The sequence below is a fragment of the Budorcas taxicolor genome, chromosome 11 (genome assembly GCF_023091745.1).
Source record: "Budorcas taxicolor isolate Tak-1 chromosome 11, Takin1.1, whole genome shotgun sequence".
In the NCBI taxonomy this organism is placed as follows: domain Eukaryota; kingdom Metazoa; phylum Chordata; class Mammalia; order Artiodactyla; family Bovidae; genus Budorcas; species Budorcas taxicolor.
The window spans coordinates 126612514-126635280 of record NC_068920.1 but is presented as its reverse complement, the minus strand read 5'-3'; the positions used below and the strand labels follow the sequence as shown (position 1 = coordinate 126635280).

The 22767-nt window shown below is 44.9% G+C and overlaps 1 protein-coding gene across 1 annotated transcript in view; it reads right to left on the bottom strand.

The window, feature by feature from the left end:
* ARHGAP25 (Rho GTPase activating protein 25) overlaps positions 1 to 22767 on the bottom strand; it is a 92727-nt gene that overhangs the window by 17303 nt on the left and 52657 nt on the right. Inside the window, exons 4-5 of the mRNA XM_052648823.1 lie at positions 17096 to 17212; positions 2255 to 2462 (exon numbers count right to left, since the gene is read on the bottom strand). Coding sequence (XP_052504783.1) covers positions 2255 to 2462; positions 17096 to 17212 — 325 coding nt within the window. The remainder of the gene's footprint in view (positions 1 to 2254; positions 2463 to 17095; positions 17213 to 22767) is intronic.

Below are 22767 nucleotides of genomic sequence, written 5' to 3'. Positions count from 1 at the left end.
GTCAAAAGCCCCCTGCTGAAATGAAAAATGATGAAAAAGTGAAACTAAAAATAGATGAAAAAAAAAATACCATCTATTTTTCATTTTGGGGGGCACTTAACACAATAGAAGTATACAGTTTTGTCTCTAAATTTTTGGTTTAATGTCTGTGCCCCCATGGTTATAGAACTGGCTCAAATATCATGGTTATAGTCTAAATTTCCAGCATGATTTTTCCTGAGTTTGCTTTTTATTCAACCTAATGAAATGTCCTCATATATATATATTTTTTAATCAAAGACTAAAAACAAGTCAGGAGCCAAGTGACCTCTGAGTTCAATGACTGATCCATCAGAGATTAGCCAAGGCCTCTCAGATGGTCTGCCGACCCTTGCATCGTAACACTGACCTTATAATGTGGCATGCTTGTCCTTTTCTCACAGAAATATAGGTATGGGAAGTGAATCATACATGGGCAGTATCCAGCCCAGAAGTAACGAGACAAAGACATTTTCAAATTCTTATTTATATGTTTAATGAAAACCAGATACATCTGCAGTAGAACCTACCAAATAAGAGCACCTTTGTTTTCCTTCTTTCTAGTGAGGTAATTCGGGGGATCTGATGGTGGAACTGCACACAAGCCCAATGTAGAGGCTCTAGACAAGTACCCTAGGGGTCACGTGGCCCCAAGAGTCGGCTCTGAAGAGCCTCAGCTGACCCTTCTTTCTTTGAATGTGTAAATTCTATTCCTCATTCCTAGGGGGTGGAGCAATCAGACAAGGTGTGTGTAACTCTCCTTCCTCCAGCCCCAAATATTTCACAGGAATCAAAGACTCAACTCCAACCACCCAGGCTGACTTTATAGATGTAGGAGCTCAAGCCTCGGGCAGGTGTTTGGCAACTCCCATAATCACCTCCAGTCCTCCTGGCTGACTCTCATTGCTTTAGCAATAAGCCATCTGCATCTTTTGATCCATGCAAAGCTAGCTAAAAACATACGAAGAAAAGTCAGTGTGAAGGTAGTGCACTTGATTGAACAGGTGCCTGATGGCGAAATGTGATTTATGGTCCTCCCAGAACGCTCTGTAAATTTGATGCCCGTAACCTGCTCTCATTCCAGTAACATCTTCACCTGTTGCTTTCCTGTTAAAACACAGCACCTTGATAAATCAACCTGTTGGATGTCAAGGACAGCAGAGACAGACATATGATGCTCCAAACCAAGACACTGGCTGAGAATGGAGAGAAAGAGATGGGTCTCAGCAATGCTTCTGAAAGAGAGTGGGCATCGTTGGTGACTGGAGTGGGAGGTGAGGGAGAAGGAGGGTGAGATGGTCGACACAGTACCACACTTAGCCGTTCATGGTTGTCCCAGGATCAGCCCTAGTCCTCCATCGTAAACAAGCTCCTGAGGGGATTTCAATCTTTGGAGACTGGTGAGAGTTCAGGCTCCTCTCACTAAACCTCGGTTTATGGGCTGCTGATTTGGAAAGAACAATGGCTCTTTCTTGCCAGCAGGACAAGTGCGTGCAGGCAACTGAGCAAATATTGCACAACAGGTCAAAAGTATCCAGTGTTGGTGGGGGTTGCGCGAGTTGAGCAGCGCAGAGAAGAAAACTTCAGCTGTGTAGATGCAGTGGTTGTGGGGGCGGGGGGGAGGGTGGAAGAAACATCACTACACCTGAAATGCCCCAAACAGGGCTGGGCAACCTCCATAGACGAGATTGGGAAAACACCAGGCTGCCATGATGTCAGTCTGTACTCCCTCCCAAAGGGTTCTGAATCAAGTTCAGAGTTGCACAGGACTGTGATCCCGCAAATAAGCAAGAAGTCCTGGCCCTGGCCATTTCTGGAAAGCCAAGGAAGACCATCGGAACCCTTGGATATTGACACGGTCCCTAATCCACCACCCCAAGTCTGCCCAGCCAGCTCTGCCATTCTCCATCCCTTGTCTGCTTCAAATTGTGTGCCGTGAGCTAGGTCCCGTCTTTCTCCCTTAGTCCGCATTCCTCTCCCCCCATATCCTACACACCTCTTGACTGACCTGCGAGGCCCTAGTTCTAGTTCATGTCCTCTCTCACATAAACGGTCAGCATGCTTCTCTAACCATGCTCCAGGCTCCCAAATTTAGAGTTATGAGCAGAACAAAAGGCTTTTTCTGTTGCAAGCCAGGGATTTTGGAAGCATCTACGCAAGTCCCATAGCTCAACTAGTAGACGAAGGTCCTCTGATCCAAGCAGGCCACAGGGGCGATGAGGTGAGCACAGCATACCTGTCAAAGGAGGGCCGCTCCCCCGCGTCAAAAGCATCTCTCAGCTGCTTCACCAGGTTGTCCTGCCCAGGCAGTCGGAAGATGCCCTCTTCATTCAGACCATGCTCCAGGATGAACTCGGCACACTTCTCCACCAGGATGGGCACCAGGTGGGGGCCGAACTTCTGCTCATAAGCCACGGTCTCATCCAAGCGCTGGCCAAACACAGCTGGGAAGAGAGAAAGCAGGGCCTGCCCGTCACTCCGATTTCCCTTGGCAGAACTGAGCAGTCAAAGTGATAGGATTTTCTGCAATGATACTGAACAAAATATACAAGACAAACCACACATCATATTTTCTGGGGCTATAAAGTGGGGGCTGTCCATTTGAGGCTGTCGGTCAGTCTGTTTGTCTACGTTTATAGTATTTAAAAGAGCAACTCACTTTTAATGACTGCTCATTTTGTGCTAGGAATTGTGCTAAGTTTGAACACCTTTCCTCACTTAATCTTGACAGCCAACTCCATGAGATAGTATTATTATACCTGTGTTACTATTAAAGATATGGAGCCTTAGAGGCGCTAATGAACTTGCCAAGGTCAGGTGCCAGGACACAGAACAAGTCAGAATTCACACCCAGGCAGTAAATGCAAGAGGAGCAAGTAGGCCATTCTGAATTCTGCTTGTGCCATTTAGCATTAAAGCATAATAGTCTAACATCCATATGATGTCTCATACTGTATTAAACCATTGCAGCATTTTAAATAATTTATGTTGTTTACTATGTTCTACTGTTGTTAACACTGCCACAGTGAACATGGTCACTAGCCTAGCAGGGTTCCTGGAATGCATCTAGTTCAATGTATAATTTCTAATTAATTGATTAATTAACATTTTGATTGGATGAACATTGGTTTTTCCTCCTTTTGAACTATTTCCTTAGGGCCAATTCTCACATGTGGAATTACTAGGTCAAGCCGTTTGAACATTTTAATGACTATGGTAGGCAAATTGCTTTCCAGAAATATTTTTCCGAATTACACTGCCTCCAGCGAAGCATGTGTGGACCAGCTCCACCCAGCCCTGCCAGCATCTGGCTCTATAATTTCCCCACCCCAGCAGTGGAACAAGGGTAGTTTATGAATCAGGACACTGGCTGACTACCCATTTCCCCCCCAGGGCCCCATGCCCTTCATGTCCTGGAGGTCAGAAGACAGTCATGGTTTCATTTCTGTCCTGCCTGGTTTTCTCTCTGGCTACACTGACTACTCCAATCCCTAGGACACTGTGCCCAAAGTCCTTCGGTTTTCCCCATGATTCTCTCTGGTGGGTCCCCGTTATTTGGTCTCTAATTAATGTGGATCCCACATGTAAGAGCTGCAGCCATATCTCTGTGATCGGGGTCCTCCTCACTCCCCACTGCCCGAGGCCAAGCTGGACACCTCCCTTCCCTACCTCTGCTGTGGTCTCCTTTCCTGTAATTGTTCAAAATCCTCCTGCTAGTTACCTTTATAAACAACTGGTCCACCCAAGTATGCTTCCATTATTAATAGTCATCCACTTCTTCCCCAGTTGCCACAGCAGCATTTTTCAAATTACCCCTCAAAGCTCCAGGGGATCCTGATCACCTCAGACCTGCTGGGCTGTTTTCTGTTTTACTTACAGCATTCCAGTGAGACTGTCTGCTTAAATATTTCTGTGGGTAAAATTTGAAAACCAGGGCCAGCATCCCTTAGGTCAGCAACTGGGCCAGCCCCCACCTACCTTTCTGGCCTGACTTCCTCCCATGCCCCCAAAGGCACCTCACTCTGATGATCTCAAAGCCCACAGTACTCACCAGACTATACACCCTTGGACGGTCTCTTCTAGCTGCCCAGTCCGCTCATCTCTCTCTTCCCTGTCTACTAAGATTCTATGTCTTCCCTGAAGTGAAAGTGTTAGTCACTCAGTCGTGTCTGACACTGCGACCCCATGGACTGCAGCCTGCCAGGCTGCTCCGTCCATGGAATTCTCCAGGCAAGAATACTAGAGTGGGTTGCCATTTCCTTCTCTAGGGGATCTTCCCGGCTCAGGCATCGAACCCCAGGATCCTGCATTGCAGGGAGATTCTTCACCATTTGAGCCAGAAGGGAAGCCCACGTCTTCCTTGGCCCAACTCAAATACCATCACCTCTGCCAAGACTTCCCTGACCCAGCCTGAGGCACTCCATCCTCACTCAGTGCACCCATATCCCTTCTGTACCATCCCAATCCTTTTCTCACTGAGTTACTATCACGTACCTGTGCTGCGCCCCCTGCAAGACTGTAGGCTCCCTAATGCCAGGAGGAGGCCAGGAGAGTCCCCTGCCCTCAGAGCTTCTACTTCTTGTCTTGTCATTCATGTAATCTCTCAATCCAACTCAACCTGATTTCACCCTTATGTTTAGCATGGGGACAAGGCAGACAGTCAAACAATTTTGCTGAATTACTTAATGAGCTTTGTCATCTTTAAGCAAGTGCTTTCCAAGATTAATGACAATTTGGGCATTTCTGTAGTTTAAACCCTAATAGGGATGCCCTCAGGAAGTGATTTCAGCCTCACACTGGCATCTACTGAGTGCCCTGCATGTATCAGCAGCAGGTCATGTGGAATGGGTTCTATAGACAAGGGCCTGTAGGAGGCGACTCTCGCTTTCAATTAGCCTACTACCAAGTTATGAAAATGAAAGGACCCATGCAAAATGATGAGAAACAATTAGAGGGTGTCAGGAAATATATAGAATTAGGTTTCTAATTGTCTGTGAAAGGAGCTAGATAGATATTTTCACCAAATTGGAAGGAAATGATTAATTGATCTGACTTAAAAGAAGCTTACTCCTTGGAAGAAAAGTTATGACCAACCTAGGTAGCATATTCAAAAGCAGAGACGTTACTTTGCCCACTAAGGTCCATCCAGTCAAGGCTATGGTTTTTCCAGTAGTCATGTATGGATGTGAGAGTTGGACTGTGAAGAAGGCTGAGCACCGAAGAATTGATGCTTTTGAACTGTGGTGTTGGAGAAGACTCTTGAGAGTCCCTTGGACTGCAAGGAGATCCAACCAGTCCATTCTGAAGGAGATCAGCCCTGGGATTTCTTTGGAAGAAATGATGCTAAAGCTGAAACTCCAGCACTTTGGCCACCTTATGCGAAGAGTTGACTCATTGGAAACGTCTTTGATGCTGGGAGGGATTGGGGGCAGGAGGAGAAGGGGATGACAAAGGATGAGATGGCTGGATGGCATCACTGACTCGATGGACATGAGTCTGAGTGAACTCTGGAAGTTGGTGATGGACAGGGAGGCCTGGCGTGCTGCAATTCATGGGGTCACAAAGAGTTGGACACGACTGAGCAACTGAACTGAACGCATAGACAATGGGGCATTTAAAGTTCCCTTTGAGAGTTCTAGGGAGGGCACCTTAGACGGAAAAGCAGATGTGTTTCAGAGCAGTTGACATTTGGGCTCAAGAAGCCCACTGGATCACAGTAGAGAAAGACACCCCAAACACAAAGATGTCAGAGCTGTCAAATGTAAGTTTGTTTCTGAGGTCTTGAGGCAGATGATCTGAAATCAAGCTCCTTCTTACACACCTCTGCACAGCCTGTCCACCAGCTTTCCTCCTCATTTGAGTCTCTCAGCTTTGTTCCTGTGCTCATTGTCTCTTCCTCCCATGGTCCACAGTCACGACTTTCAATGTCATTCTCCCCAGAACACACATTTCCCAACATCCCTTTACCCTCCAGCATCTCCTTGGGTCCAATTCACCACACCCTTGAACCCACCACCCATCCCCTCCCCTCTGTCTTAGCAGGTGACCTTGTCTCCTCTTGTCCTTATCTCCCCAAACAGAGGACATCATGAAAGAAACTGTGATCTCTAGTCCCTGCCTTTCCTATCCTCCCTCCTCTGTCCATCTGCCTGTCCTCTCTTGGAGGAAGAAAAGTACCCTGTGCTTTTGTCTAAGATGATGTTTCTTAAAGTGGGGTACCCTCCTTTTCTGTCTTTTCTAGGACTTCATTCTCCTTTGATATCTTAAATTGAAAGAGCATCTGAATCTAAGTCTTTACCAGTTTATTAAAGAAGCATTTCCCACCCCAGCTCTCCTGCAATCAGTAAATACTTCCTTTCTTTTCTTCACCAATATGCTTACAGAGAAACATGTATGCTTCTGGAAAGAGTCATCCACACTCATGGCCTCCATTGTTTCCCTTGTTATTCATGTAACCTCTCAATCTATTTCAATCTGGTACCCTCACCAGCATCTTCCCACCCAATCTGTTATCTAAGATTTCTCATGCCCTCCTAATAGCCAAGTCTGACAAACCTAGACAGCATATTAAAAAGAAGAGACATTACTTTGCCAACAAAGGTCCGTATAGTCAAAGCTATGGTTTTTCTAGTAGTCATGTATGGATGTGAGACGTGGGCCATAAAGAAAGTTGAGTGCTGAAAAACTGATGCTTTTGAACTGTGGTGTTGGAGAAGACTCTTGAGAGTCCCTTGGACTGCACAGAGATCAAACCAGTCCATCCTAAAGGAAATCAATCTTGAATATTCACTGGAAGGACTGATGCTGAAGCTGAAGCTCCAATCCTTTGGCCACCTGATAAGAGCTGACTTATTAGAAAAGACCCTGATACTGGGAAAGATTGAAGGCAGGAGGAGAAGGGGACAACAGAGGATGAGATGGTTGGATGGCATCACTGACTTGAGGGACATGAGTTTGAGTAGGCTCCAGGAGCTGGTGATGTGACTCTTTGGTCACAAAGAGTCAGACACAACTGAGCGGCTGAACTGAACTGACCTTCATTCATTCCACAATCTGCTGGTCTTCTCTGAAGACCAATGGTATTGATTCTCCTTCCTTCCTCAAGACTTCCTCCCTACGTGGCAATGAAACCATCCACCTTCACTATAGTCTCATCTTCCTGCAGGCTCCTCTGCAGATTCCTGTACTTGCCCATCTTCTACCTACTCCTTCAATGTGTCATTTCCTAGCATCCCAATTCAGACTTCTCCTCACTCTAGATGTCATCCTTGGGAAAGTTCATACAAGTCCATGCATTTGGATAGCACCCATAAATTGACACAAATTTGCGTATCTGGTCCAATCTCTTTCTATAGATATCATCTCTGCCTCTCTCATTTCTTTCTCTCTCTCCTTTATTCCTGTAAGCCCAATGTCTGATGGCAGTTCTCCCACTGTCTTCTCCAATCTCACTCTCATCCCACTCCCAACTCTCCCAAGTCACTGCTCCTCCTATAGACTTTCTCACAAGCAATAGCAATTCAGTCAATCATTCAAGCAGTAGGCACTTTCCTAGGCATTGAGAATACAAAGCCATTAACACAAGGTACTAATTATTGTACATTAGAATGATGTGCAACACCCCTTCCTTCCTTCTTAACAGATCAGGACATTTTCAATTCACTTTAAACTGCCTCTCTTTTCAATCCTCACTCGTACTGCAAACATTGTTGTAATGGGTGCTTCTGCAATTCTTTTTTTTGCAAACTCCTTCCACTGGAATTCACAAAATCGTTTGGCAAATATAGCCTGAGCATCTGCTGCAGCCCAGATTCTTTGGTAACTGTAGATTATGATAGAAGGGAAACCAGCCTTCCTCTTGAAAACTCTGGAGTGAAAGCCCTTCCTCCTCCCCACCAGGAAACCTGATTTTCCTGCAGCCTGAACTCAAATGCCTTCTCCTAAGAGGGAATTGGTTATTCCCTACGTTGTGCTCACGGCACTCCCTGTGTATACCTCCATCACTTCTCATGTCGTCTTATGATGATTTATTTAAGTATTTTTCTTCCACTGGACTGTGGGTTCCTCAGAGGCAGACAGCCTGTCTGGCTCACCATCTATTTTTATCTCCTGGCACCGAGCCTGGCACATGACAGACTAGTCCTCAAAGAGCTGTTACCTGCTGTCTCCCATTCCTCCTGTTCCCCGTCCCTTCCCTCCCAAATGCACTCTGGTCAGCACTTCCCCAAACTTGCACTTGTCAAGGAAATCAATTTGTTATTGTTGTTCAGTCACTATGTCTGACTCTTTGTGACCCCATGGACTGGCAGCACACCAGAGTTTGCTCAGATTCACGTCCATTGAGTCAGTGATGCTATCTAACCATCTTATCCTCTGCTGCCACTTACTCCTTTTGCCTTTAATCTTTCTCAGCATCAGGGTCTTTTTCTAGTGAGTCGGGCTCTTCCCATCAGTGGCCAAAATATTGGAGCTCTAGCATCAGTCCTTCCAATGAATCTTCAAGACTGATTTCCTTTAGGATTGATTGGAAAGGAAATCAATGGCCTCTGCATTTTTAAAGTCCGGTGATCAAATTCTCGGTCTTTTTCTGAACTGCTGCGTCAGCAACACGTGACACAGCAAATCACCCCTTCCTTCTTGAGACAATTTCTCACATGGCTTTCGGTTCTCCATTTATTTCACCAGCCTTATTCTCAGCCCCCTGGGATGACTCCTCCTTTCTCCCTGTACACTAAAGGTTAATGTCTCAAGCTTTTCCTTCCGCCTTTACATGTACTTTATAATCTCACAACTTTAAATATCACCTATGTGATGAAGACTCCAAACTTTCCAGCTCCAGCCTAGAAATCCGTGCAAGCCAGTCTTACCAACAAGAGATGACCACTGCCTGTTCTGGAGACACCAGGACCCCACAGATCCCTTCTAACATGAGAGAAAGGGCAACCTTGTTTCTTCAGTTTGTCTACATCAGCGTTTGCCACTCTTCATCTCACATCACATGTCATGAGTTTAGAGTCCAAAATATCCCTGGAACTTCAAAGACCCAATCCTGAGTTCTACCTACCTCTGAGTTCTGGATCCTGATTGCTAGAGTATCCTGAATTCTTTGATCCTGAGTAGACAAGAAATAGCCTAGCTAAAAGGGAATAGATGAACTGAGAAGTCTAGGGAAACTAGTGAAGGATCAGTGAAGGGGGAAGATAACAGACAGTGGGTTAGAAAGTACTCAGAGACCATTTCCTATCCTATGGATACTAAGAGGAGAAACCCAGCTCCCTTTTCTCTGCCCTCCTAGCTTGCACTCAGCCCTTCAGGGAACTGCCCTTTCTACCCTCTCCAACCACTCGTCCACTCAGAATTGCTCATTACTTTGGACCCGTTGCCATTAACAAAAGCATTTCCATCTAAACAGGTACAAATCTTAAGTAATTATAATATGCTATATAATTATTAATACATTTAATTAATTAAGCTAATTTTATGACAAACTACCTTAAATTTTTCATGTGCTCTTTCATTTAGTCCTCTTAAAAATAATAAAGTAGCTATTACTGTCCCATTTTACAGATGAGAAAACTGAGACTCGGGTTACAAATCTGTCCAAGGTCATATTAATGTTTACCCTGGGATTCTAAAACCAGTATACTTTAATCTTTCTTTTGTAAAGTCAGTGGAATAAAATTGTCCAGGTAAAATTTCAGACATCCAAAAAGCTCAAGGAAACAGAGAAAGGGGTAAACTGTCTTGTCTCCTCTCACAAGCCATCCTTCACTCCTTACTTCTCTAGCTTCCACCCCAGATTTGCTGGAAAACCCCTGAACACTGTATTGATTCTGTTAACCACAAGTAGGATTAGCTGTCACCTCCTTTTTAGTCTCATTCCTCCTTCATCATTGCTCAAACAGTCCTGGATCCAGGACAAGAGCCCTCCCACCCGGCCTCCGGTCCAGCCCAGGTCACAGAGAGGCCCCTCTCTGCCTCTCTCTCCCTGCTCTCCCCTCCTGTCCCCAGAGGCTCAGTCCTAGGAGCATACCCCTCTCAGACAGGAGGGAAAGGAAACACTGGGCAAAGCATCTTTTTGTGAAGAAGCAAATCACAAAATTGGAAAGAAATACCTTTCTTTTGGAGCTTGGGTGTTTTCTTCCTGAAATTCCAGCAAAAGAGCAGTGCCAGGGCAGGAAAGCCACAGCCCAGCTCCCACCGCGGCATCCTGGGGATACGAGGCATGATGGGGGCCCAGGAATCGTACTTTCTGCAGGGCCAGCCTCAGACCTTCCCTCCTCCACAAGCTGCAGGAACCATTCTCTCTTGTTTCCAGATCAACACATGCTTGTAAACACTGCTCAGGTTCTGACTCCAGCACTGAAACCATGGGATCTGTCGGCACCTGCCCCGGCCCTCCCTTCCTCCTTCCCACACATCTTCTCCTCCCCACTCACCTTAACACACATGACTCTTGGCTTTTAAAGAGTGAACATAAAGCTGTCAAGGCCCCCGCAATAAAAATAAGTGCCCCCTTTTACTTAGCAGCTAATTGTCAACTGCCATTCAAGGAGTACCAGGGAGGTGCGTTAAAAAAAAAAAAAAAGAAAGAAAGAAAGCCCACACACAGCCCTTCCCAGCATCGCTCCATATATCAAAGCCTCTGGCAGGAACACAGGATTTCACTTAGCGCTGATGAAGCCAGCCCACCCTTCCCTGGAAATGAGTTGCACGTGGCTCAGTTGAGCCTTCAGAGAAAAGGATCTTGGAGGTGGGTTGCTGGGTAAAATGAGAAGATTTCCCCCCCTCCCACTGAGAAGACTCAGCAAAGAGTGCAGCAAGCCAGCTAGGCGTGCCCAGGAGACTTGAAATGGACTCTTGGCGTCAGGGGGAAGACAGGAAAGGGCAGGGAAGGACTGCCAGGTAGGATCCTGGACAGTGTGATGCTGCCAACCAAGTTCATCCCTCCATGCACTCATAGAAATGGAGCGCTCATCTTTGATACCACATTCTCTTTAAGTATCAAATTCACTCCCATGTCTGGGCAATGTTACCATGGAAACAGTATGCAAACCTGCTTACTTCTCTCCATCTCCACCTTCCTTACCCTCATCCAAACCACCTTAGCATAAAGACCCAGCTTTAACCAGGCTATCTCCACTGTTCACACCTTCCTCTCAATCCAGAGCCCATTCTCCTTTCTGCCACAGGACCTTTGTATATGCGGTTCCTCTGAGACACTGTGCCTCTTCCCCCTTCTCTGCCTAGTTGGCCTTTTCTGGCCCTTCAGATAGAAGCTGAATCATCATTAGTTTCCTGAACTTCTTAATAAAGACATTCCCCCCCCCCCCCCCCACTATGGCATCATGAGTTTTATTCTTCATGGTACTTTATGCAATTGAAATTTTATGGGTTTCCTTGGAGTTTTAACTTCTTTTCTATGTCTTTTACTAGACTATGAAAGTAGAGACTTTGTCTTTTTTTCTCTTTTTCTCTCTCTCACTGTTGTACCCAGTGCTGGCACAGTGCTTGGCGCATGACACATGCTCAAGAAATATTTGTTGAGTAAATAAATATTTGTTGAGTATCTGTCAAGTGCTGAGGCCTCAGGGGAAAGGAGAGGAAATAATTAATGAAAGAAACAGAGACCATCCCTTGTAACGTCCCATTTAGCTAGAGAAAAAGAAGCAGGTCACATGGGGTAACAGTGAATTACAGAAACCACACTCCCTTAGGCAACACTGGGCTGAGGGTTGTGAAATTTTGCTCTGAAGGCTGCAGACACAGTAAGAAGAGAGGGAGAAAAAGAACCCAAGGAATAGAACAATTGCATATTTATATGCTCCATGCCTAGTGCTGGCAAACACACAAAAGACTCTTAAACCGTGGGACCTGCCCCCAGGGTCTTATATCCTGGTTGGGTGGAGCAAAACGTTACACAACCTAGAGCAGCGCTTCTGTGCCCAGCAATGGCTCAGGAAAACCTCAGAGGCCAGCCTCCAGAGGAAGAGGGCAAAGCAGGTCCCCACCGAGGAACAATTTACAAAGTGGCTAACAGCCTCCTGGGGATGGGCTGGATCCAGGGAAGGCAGAGCCTTCTTACTAAAGGGAGGAGATGGTTTGAAGAAAATGGGCAGCTGGGAGCCTGGGGAAGAGTCATTTAAAGTTAAGGTGTGATCACTTCCCTTTTTGTTCTCCTTAATTCTAGAAAACTCTATAATTGCATCCAGAACTTCCAGGAAAAATTAATCTAACTTTCCAGACAGACCCTTAGGAAAAGCATAGTTAAAAAAAAGGAGTGGGGAGGAGGAGAGAGATAAACTGGTTGTCTAGGAAGGAAAAAGCTGGAATACCAAGGTGCACCAAAATGTTGCTTTCCAAGGTGCAATATTATGATTTATAATAAGAAATATATATTTGCTCTTCCACCCATTTCCTGGCACAGAGTTCCTAAAACTCTTGGAATTTCCTGAGATAAGAGTGATCAAGTGTCTTTTGTTATGTTAAAGAGGTAATTTTTGGATCCTAGCTAAGGATGGGGGCTGGTTGCTAGGGGAACCAACCATGTGATTATTAGTTTGGAACTTTCAGTCTCAGCCTTCTCAGCCTCCCTGGAAGGGGAGGGGCTGGCAACTGAATTCAATCACCAGTGACCACTGATTTAATCAATCCTGCCTATGTAATGAAGCCTCCAGAAAAAAACAAACAAACAAAATGAATTCAGAAAGATGTCAGGTTGCTGAACACAAGGAGAAACTGATAGAGTGGTGTGGGGAGAGGGCTTACCCACACCTTTCCTACACATATCTTCTACTTGTCTGTTCCTGAGTTTTGTCCTTTTATAATAAACCAGTAATCTAGTAACTAAACTGGTTTCCTCTGTTCTCTGAGCCACTCCAGAAAATCATTAGAGCCCAAGGAGGGGTTGTTGGAATTTCTAATCTCTAGCTGTTTGGTCAGACGCACATGGTACAATGTGGACTTGTCGCATAATAAGTGAGTGTGTGCTTGGGAGCAGTCTTGCAGGACTGAGCTCTTAGTCTGTGAAATCTGAAGCTATCTCTTGGTGCATGCGTGTGTGCTGTCACTCAGTCTTAGCTGACTCTGCACCCCAAGGACTGTAGCCCACCAGGCTCCTCTGTCCATGGGGTTCTCCAGGCAAGAATACCGGAGTGGGTTGCCACTTCCTCCTCTAGGGGATCTTCCCAACCCAAGGATTGAACCCATGTCTCCTGTATCTCCTTCATCGGCAGGTGGACTCTTTACCATTGTAGATAGTGTCAAAATTGAGTTCAACTTTATAGCACCTAGCTCCTGTAGAAGAATTGCTTGAATTTGTGGGGGAACCCTCCCCCTCCCTACAACACATATCCACCAAAGTTGGTCCCAGAATCAGACACGGTTATAGGCGTGTTCAGAATCAGTTCCGAGGCAGGAAGAGCCATGGGGAAGAAGTTAGGTTTGCGTGGGAACCACGTGGACTATCTCTCCCATCACGGGAGTTAGAAAAGGAACTGGGGCAGGAAGAAGCCTCAGCTCTGCAGAACTGTCATGAGAATGACTTGATGGGAAAAGGGCTTGATATTAAATGGGACGATTGGGGCAGGGCTTGCTGAAGTGATATTTGAGCAAGGACCTGAGCAAAGCAAGGGACCAAGTCACACAGCTGTCTGAGAAAGGAGGATTACGGACAGAGAAAGCAGTAAGTCCCAGGGCCCTGAGACAGGACTGTGTCCAGGGTGTTTGGGGAAGAGCAAGGAGGCTGGTGAAGCTGGAGTGAAATGAACATTGGAGAGGGTTCTAGAAAACAAGGTCAGAGAGGTCACAGGGATGGGGGCAGATTGTGTACGGATTCATCCTAGCGCTTCTGACTTTTCCTCTGACAGAGAAAGGGAGCTATTGGACTGTGATGAGTAGAGCAGGATCTCGATATGACAGAGTTAACAGGCTTGCTCTTCTGCTCTGTTTTCAACAGACCATAAGATGGAGAGGCTGAAAGCCTGGAGAGTGTGTGGAGATCAAAGCCGCACTTCGAACAAGACAGTCTGGCATCTCAACCAGGGTGGCGGTAGTGAAGGTGGTGAGATGTGATTAGGTTCTGGGTGAAAAAAAGCCATAGAAAGTTTCATGAAAAGCTGGAAGAAGACAGCAGCAACAGATCTCGGTGTCTTCCCGGTGTTTGGAGGATGCGCCCTGGGGATCCAGTAGACCCAGATCCGTGGCACTTTACAAGGCAAAAGAGGGCCCCCTACAGGGACAGTAGCCTTGCTGCTGCCCCTTGATACCTGGGCCCCTTGGAAAAATCTTTTACTTCCTCAGGACTGGACTGTCCTAACTAAAAAACAGGAAAGACAAATGTCTGACTTGTCCCATGGCCTCAGACTGGACTCTGCTGTCTTCAAATGCCTTCTCATCCTGAGATCTCCAAGTTTGGTTCAACAGAAAACTTTTAAGGGTCTGAGATGCCACATCAAATCCAAACCTTGTTCTCTGAATAAATAAATAGTGTCGTGCTCTTATTTTTGCTCCCCTGGACTTTCCTCTGCCTACAGGACTTATGCCTGACTTGCTTCTGATGGCGGCAGCCTCCAGGTGGGGTGAGGAAGAAATCCCCGTTCGTGTTATGACTGTAGCAGCAGTTCACCCTGACAAGGCTGAGCAGAGCACCAAAGGGGCACAGATGCTGGTCACAGCACAGCCACAGCATTCTGACTCAGAACAGATACATATTTTAGAAGGCATCTACCACCCTTGTCAGTTTAGTCAAAGCACTGGATCAAAGAAAGAAAAGGTCAACCATCTCACAATCTAGGGCAGTAAGGAGGGTCACAGATAAGACCAGCCAGGGTGAGCATCACCAAATAGACATTTAATAAATAAACATCTCATCTCTACTTGATTAGCACCCCCCAAAATGCCATATTTAGGAATTGGGAAATGATTAATGAAATCACACTTTTTTTTGGGGGGGGGGGGGTAATAGGTTGCAGCTCTTTGCAGGAGGTAGGCACTCTTAAGTTTGGCTGTCCCATCCAAGTCACTTCTGTTCTCACAGCCCACCCCTCAACCCCTCATGCTGGTTACAGGTCACAGGACAGCATCCCTGCCCCTGATCCTGACCACAACTGAGCCAGGAGTTTGGAATGGGGCAGTGGTAGAGGCTGAGCTCATACTGTTCACAGGGTTCTCCAGGGAAGAACACTGGATGGGTTGCCATTTCCTTATACTTTATCAGAACTCTTCACTATGACCCATCCATCTCGGGTGGCTCTGCAAGGCATGGCTCATAGCTTCATTGAGTTACGCAAGTGCCTTCACCACAAAGCTGTGATCCATGAAACAGAATGAGCTCAGCCTCTGCTGCCACCCCATTCATTGGAAGCACTGTTGCTGAAACTGAAGCTCCAATATTTTGGCCACCTGATGTGAAGAGCCGACTCATTGGAAAGGACCCTGATGCTGGGAAAGATTGAAGGCAAAAGGAGAAAGGGGCGACAGAGGATGAGATGGTTAGATAGTACCACTGACTCAATGAACATGAATTTGAGCAAACTCCGGGAAATACTGGAGGACAGATGAGCCTAGTGTACTCTGAGCAGGTCCATGGGGTCGCAAAGAGCTGAACATGACTTAGTGACTGATCAACAAGAGGTTGAGCTCAATCTCCACTGGTAGTTAAGGGAGAAATACAGGAAAGCTGGGGCTAGCTCAGCAGTGTTTGGGACTGGCGTGAGTGCTAGAGGGCTGTTAACTAGATGAAAACAGATAAGCAGGCAGAGGAAAACAGAACAAACAGCTGCATGGCCCCTCAGAAACAAACAGGATAAGCTCATCCTGATCAGTTCTCAGTCTCAGCTCCTTGAGTCCTCCTGGAAGTTCCTGCCCTTGGTTTCCTGAAGGAGCGACTACAGATGCCCAGTGTTTCTTGTTTAACATCATTTGCATAAAATTTTCCAATTAAGATTATACAACCATTTTGGAAAATTAAACTAGAAAACAAAAGGTATTGAATTGCATATAACCTTTGTTTATCATCCTGGGGAAGAAGTGTGTATATATGAACACCGGCTGAAAGGAAAATATAAAAATATCTTCGGTAGCCTTATGGGTGGTTATTTTCCTATATTTTTTCAAATGTCCACAAAGTTGTTAAGATTCTTATCAGTTTTGAAAGAAATAATTGGGCAATTAAAAAATATATAATATTTGAGCTGTAAAAGCACCCCCCCCAAATGATTTCTAAATCAGGCAGCATAACTGATAAATAATCATGTATTACACAGTTATCCTGAAGCTGACAAAAATGACTGTCTCCTTAAAAAAGTTGAATACACTCATTTGTGTTATGTGGTCCCTTGAGAGCATGTCCACATCAGTTCTTTCGTATTTTTTATGACATGAAAAATCACATACTGGATTCACCTCTTTGTTAATTTCAGATTTTTCTCACATTAGTTATTCACAGGCAGGACTCCTGGTGGACACAGCATCAGGTTTCTCAGAGAGCTCAAATACTCAGGCTTGTAACCTTGAACTTGAACTTGTACACTCAAATACTTGTAAGCCAGGAAAGTGTTCAGTTCTAAATTCACTGCATATCTATAACACTAGACACAAGTTCAGAACCTCTTCCCAGTCTGACTCCCATAGCAACTTTCCCTTCCTGTGCTGATCAGCCTTACTTATGCGTTTAGCATAGATCCTGCCATCAACCCTTTTAGGTTCCAAAGTCCCTATAAATGGGCAGACTCTTGGTACCGCTGAAGGTTAGTGCTGCTGGGGACTGGGGTCAGCTGCTCCAATCCATTCATTTTACAGACAAAAGCACTGTGTCCAGAGAGGAAAAGGACCACTTCAGGGCATCACATACATTTGTCGATGAGTGCAAACAAAGGTCTTTCCAGCCAATCTAGAGTTGGCTTTGATATCACTGGGGGAGGGAAGTTAGAGCCTTGGCAATGAGCACAGCCTCAGAGTTGTCCCCTCGTGGTCTTCTTTGAACACTGTTCCAGGAAAGACCATGTCTGAAACTACTTCCTTCCCATCTCTGAGATGTCACAGACACCTGTTCAGAAAAGCCTGCAGGGGTCCTTACCTCCAGAGGGCGTGCCAGAGACTCTCCTAAGGAATTTAACCCACTCCTCCATTTCCGCCTGGGAGCTGGCCATGAGGACATAGGAATCCTGTCCTGTACGACTCTGGTCACATGAGGCTGGAGGAAGAAGTAACACTAATGAAGGTCTTACATTTGTCAGGAACTAGAGCAAGGGGCAGCAAGGGGGAAGTCATGCCTGAATTGCTTTTTGGTCCAATTAAACAATCAGTCAAACAACACAAAAGCATCTACTTATTCCCAGAACTGAATATCTGTGCACCTTTGATGTTTTTGCTGAAACTACCAATTCTATGGATGAATCACTGAACTCGGTGGTTTGCAATTGAATTCATTTGGGCTGATATCTGCTCCCTGGAATGGCAGAAGCCATTTCCTACCAAAAGTAAGAGGAAGCGTGAGAGGCAGTGTCAGTACTAGAGGAGACAGGCTCAGCCCGTACAAGCTTTGAAGGCTTCAGTCTATCACGCCAGTCATGGATACTTTCTTCAGCTACCCTGAGCTCAGCTGTGGGTGTGGGAAAGGAAACAGCAACTCAGGAGGGAGGGCAGTGAGCACACAGGTGTCTCTTTCTTGTGAATCAGTGCTTCTTGTTCAGAATCACTGCTCTCCTGCCCGCATGAGACATTCCAAACAGTGGCTCTTGATACATGGCTGACAAACAAATGAAGTCTGTTACGACTTTATTTACTGTTTTCACTTTAAACCCAATATTATAGACATACGTCTGTAGTATGTCCTGGGTTGGAGTTGTCAAGCGGACAAAAGGGTAGAGGAAATGACGAGGGGGCAGAGTAGGGATGGGAGACCGAGACAAAGAATGAGAGAAAGTGACAGAAACAAGTAGGGAGAGAGAAGGAGAGGCATAGGAGAGGGAACCCATCAAGCATAGGTCTTAAAAACAACAAGAAAATAAGGGCAACGACAAGATACTATTAAATTTCAAATTGTTCTAGGGGATATCAACCCATTCTTTTCAAAAAAAATATCAGGGCATTTCCTCCAAAAAGAGTTTGTTCTACTATCATATGACCCAGCAATTCCACTCCTGGGTATTTATCAAAAAACAAAACAAAAACACTAATTTGAAAAGATACAAATACTTCAATGTTCATAGCATCATTATTTGCAATTACCAAGATATGGAAGCAACCTAAATGTCCATCAACAAAAGAATGGATAAAGAGAATGTGGTATATACATACAATGGGATACTACTCAGCCATGAAAAAAGTATGAAATTTTGTCATTTGCAGCAACATGGATCAATTTGGAGGGCGTTATGCAAAGTGAAATAAGTCAAACAGAGAAAGATAATTATTGTATGATATTGCTTATAGATAACATCTAAAAAAATACAACAGACTAGTGGATATAACAAAAAAGAAGAGAAGCAAACTCATAGAAAACAAACTAGTGGTCACTAGTAGGGAGTGGGAAGTAGAGAGAGACAATAAGGGGTAGAGGATTAAATGGGACAAACTATTGGGTATAAAATAAAATAAGCTACAAGGATATACTGTACAACATGGGGAAGATAGCCAATGTTTTCTAATAACTATATATGGAGTACAACCTTTAAAAATTGTGACTCACTATATTGGACACCTGTAATTTACATAATAATGTACATCAAATAAGTGCAATTTCTTTTAGATGTCAGAAAACATAGTCCCAATTTTATTTGCTTTTTCATTTATTATTTTCTATTTGAGTATTATTGCTCTATAATTTTGTGTTAGTTTTCTTCTGTACAGCAAAGTGATCAGCTATATGTACACATATACCCCCTCCCTTGTTAGCGTCCCTCCCCCGCACCCTCCACCCTACCCCTCTAAGTCACCACAGAGCATTGAGCTGAGCTCCTTACGTTATACAGCAGCCTTCCACTAGCTATCTATTTTACACACGTTAGTGTCTGTATCTCAATGTCACTCTCCCAGTTCATCCCACCCTCCCCTTCCTCCACTGTGTCCACGTGTCCCTCCTCCATGTCTGTGTCTCTATTCCTGCCCAGCAATAGGTTCATCTGTTTTAAAAAAAACTTTAAAAAGAACCTATTATATCTGCCCAGTTGGGTCCAAACCTGTATTTTCTTTCATAGCAACAGAATACTTCCAAAGTTCCTCTGTTTCCAGTCTCTTGAATGCACCTTAAAATTACCCAGTCTCACTTTTTTTATGCTTTGGAGAAACCTGATTCTGTAGCCTGGCTTGCTACAGTCCATGGAGTCGCAAAGAGTCAGACATGACTTAGTGACTCAACAATGACAACAAACCTGATTCTGAATCCATCTTATCATTGTGTCGCCAACAGCTCTTCTGGTCTCAGTCCATGGAAGCACTGGCTATTGAGGAACATCAGATGTTCCCAGAAGTAAAATGGGCAGTAAAAAGCCCTCGGGGAAGAACTAAGGAATCCCAAAGGAATCACAATATCCCTTTGAAGTAGAATAAGGCTCTACTATCATTTCTGCTCCACAGATAAATGAAGCCCAGAGGTACAACGGGCCTTGCCCATTGGTACCCAGTAAGTGCTAAGTCATTTCAGTCATGTTCAACTGTTTGCTATGGACTGTAGCCCACCAGGCTCCTCACCCATGGGATTTTCCAGGTAAGAATACTGGAGTGGGTTGACATTTCCTACTCTAGGGGATCTTCCCGACTCAGGGATCAAACCTGTGTCTCTCATATCACCTGCATTGGCAGGCAGCTTCTTTACCACTAGCACCACGTGGGAAGCCTATAAGTTACCCAGTAAGTTACCACCAAACTCAGGGCAAGGCTACAGATCTTTCTCTCAAGAGTCTCCATTAGCCCATAGTGCTTCAGATTTGACCTTGGCCAAAATTCATCTGGTGTCTTCCATCATGCCTACACTCCAGTCTGAGAGAACATGCCTTTCAATTCACACTCATTCCTGAAAGACTCATTTGGCTGCATCATGGCAACAATTAAGAAATACCCAGATCTTGATGTTTCTAAATAACTAGAGCTTCTATGACTGATCTTTCTGATCAGAAGAGCTGATGACAAGATGGATTCAGAAGTAGGTTATCTCAAAGGCTAAGGAAAGTGAGGCTCAGTGAGATTAAGATAGATTTGAGAGACAAGAACCACAGGGAATTTGAAAGCTCTTGTTGCCCTACAAACAAATAAGTGTTTAGACACACTGAGGTGCTAGGAAGAGCTGTCTTTGAGAGAAACTGTTTGACATTAATACAAAGCCCAAGAACAGCAGCTCTACCCTCAAACACATACTTTCTCTGGCTTAAACAGTCTGTTCAGTATGTGTCACCTATTGGGCTGTTTCTCTTGTTAGAGAGGAACCTGCCTTCTTTTCTTCCCTTGCCTAAGGAACTCCTACCCAGCCTTTAAAGTAAAAGTTTAATTGCTCAGTTGTGTCCAGCTCTTTGTGACCCCATGGACTGTAGCCCGCCAGGCTCCTCTGTCTGCAGAATTCTCCAGGTAAGAATACTAGAGTGGGTAGCCATTACCTTCTTCAGGGGATCTTCCCCACCCAGCGATCAAACTCCAGGTCTCCCTCATTGCAAGCAGATTCTTTACCATCTGAGCCATCAGAGAAGCCCATCCTTTAAAATCTAGCACAAATGTTATTTTCTCTAGGGACCCTTCCTTCACATCTCCCCTCCCATTCCAAATCTAGTGCAGAGTCTTTTTTCTAAATCTCTTAACATCCTATCCTTACCTCTATAGAAGCAGTAGCTAAATTATCCTGAACATTGTTTTCCTTGTCATTAAAACTGAGTTAACTACTTAATACTAAAACAAAAATACAAAGCTAAAGCCTTGATCTTCTACATGCACAAATCTCAGGAAAGCCAGCTTTCCTGTTGTTTGGGTGAAAACCTTGGAGTCAACCTTGACTTCTCTTTGCCACATTTAATCTGTCAGCAAATGAAGTACTCTCTGTCTTCAAAATGTGCCCAGAAATTGCTTATTTCTCACCACTTCATTGTCTCTGTCACTCAATTGTATAATTGCAATATCCTCCTCTCTGCTGCTCCTGCTATGTCTTTGCCCCTTTTTAGCCTCAACTCAGAAGAGTTTTAAAACAAAAGTCAGACCATGTTACTTCTCTGCTCAAAACTCCCAATGGCTTTCCATCCTTCCAGCACAAAAATCAAACTTTGCACAGTTACCGACCAGTGCCTGTGAAACCTGGGCCCACCCCTGACCAAACTGCCTCCTCTTCTCCCCTCTCAGCACTCCACTGTAACCACCCTGACCTCTTTGCTGTTTCTTGAACATGAGAAATAGGCTCAGAGATTTGGCACCGGCTGTTCCCTTCCCTGGAATGCTCTTCTCCAGATACACACTTGGCTCATGTCTTCACTTCCTTCAGATCTTGGCTCAAAGGTCACCTTCTCAATGACGTCTATTCTGCCTGCTCTCCTTCAAATGATAAATCAACAGTTGCCATCCCTACCTCACCAGAACTTCCTCTCTTACTTTGCTTTCTTCTCATAGTACTGATCACATCATAAAACTATACAATGTACTCATTTATTTGGCTTGTTGTCAGTCTCCCCGCCTTGATTCTAAGCTGCTTACAGGCTGTTTCATTCATTGCTGGGTTCCCAGTTCCTACAACATGTGCGGCTCATAGCAGGTGCTCAAGAAATGTGGTGTCACATCTCAGAAAGCAGTATGAGAATTAAATCCTACATGTTCCACAGAAGGAATAGCCCCCCTCTGCCTGATGATCCCCTTTGGGTGGGAGATTGTTATTCTGCTTGAGTTAAGTAGGGAAGGGAAGCTTGCCTCAAATCTTTGCCTGCTCCAGATAAAGAAAAGCAGAGCATAACAACAATGGAACGCTTCTCTGTGGGTTTTGTACAGCTAACACTGGTGATCACAGAGAGGGGGCCCTGATTAGGAAGGCCATTTCTTATGCCAGGGTTGGCCCCTGAGAATCATCTCATACAAAAAGATGACCAAAAAAGGAACTGAAAATTCTCTACATTGTAACAGAAAGCATTGTCTCATTTCAGGTTAGGTGAATGATGACATGTTTGGGAAAATGGCTCCCTACCTTACTGTTGCTTTATAAGTGTTGTTTTTCCTTATGTGATGAGTGTGTGCGTGCACCTACGTACACGTGTGAATCTGCCCAAGAACTGCCCCAGCAGCCCAGGAGACAACTGCAAGTGTAAGTTACGATGAGAGGACAGATCTTCACCCCAGCACAGCAGTCTCCAAAGGCACTGGCTTCTTGGTGCAAAGCCCACAGTAAATTTCTAGTTGGAACTCTCAGTAGGGTCACCCTATATTGAGAAATCAGGCTATGGGACACCAGTTATCATAAGCAGCTGTGTCTTATGATTTGTGCTGGGAAAGGGGCCCTAGAAAGAGAAGAAATTTCGTGGGAAAGGGGTGGAGTTCTCCCAGAAAGGAGAAATTGGAAAAGTGGGCTCTTCCTTTCAGAAGAAAGAAAAATGGATAGCTCATCAGATAAAAATCCAGGAAAGGCCCATGAGGTGGCCACTTAGGAAGAGCTGAACTTTAAAAAAAAAAATCCTATTTTTCTTTGTTTTCTATAAACAGTCATAGCCAGTTTGGAGATTGATTTCTGAATTTTACAATTTCCTCTAGTTATTGCCAAAACATCAAACACTGACATGACACTGTTAC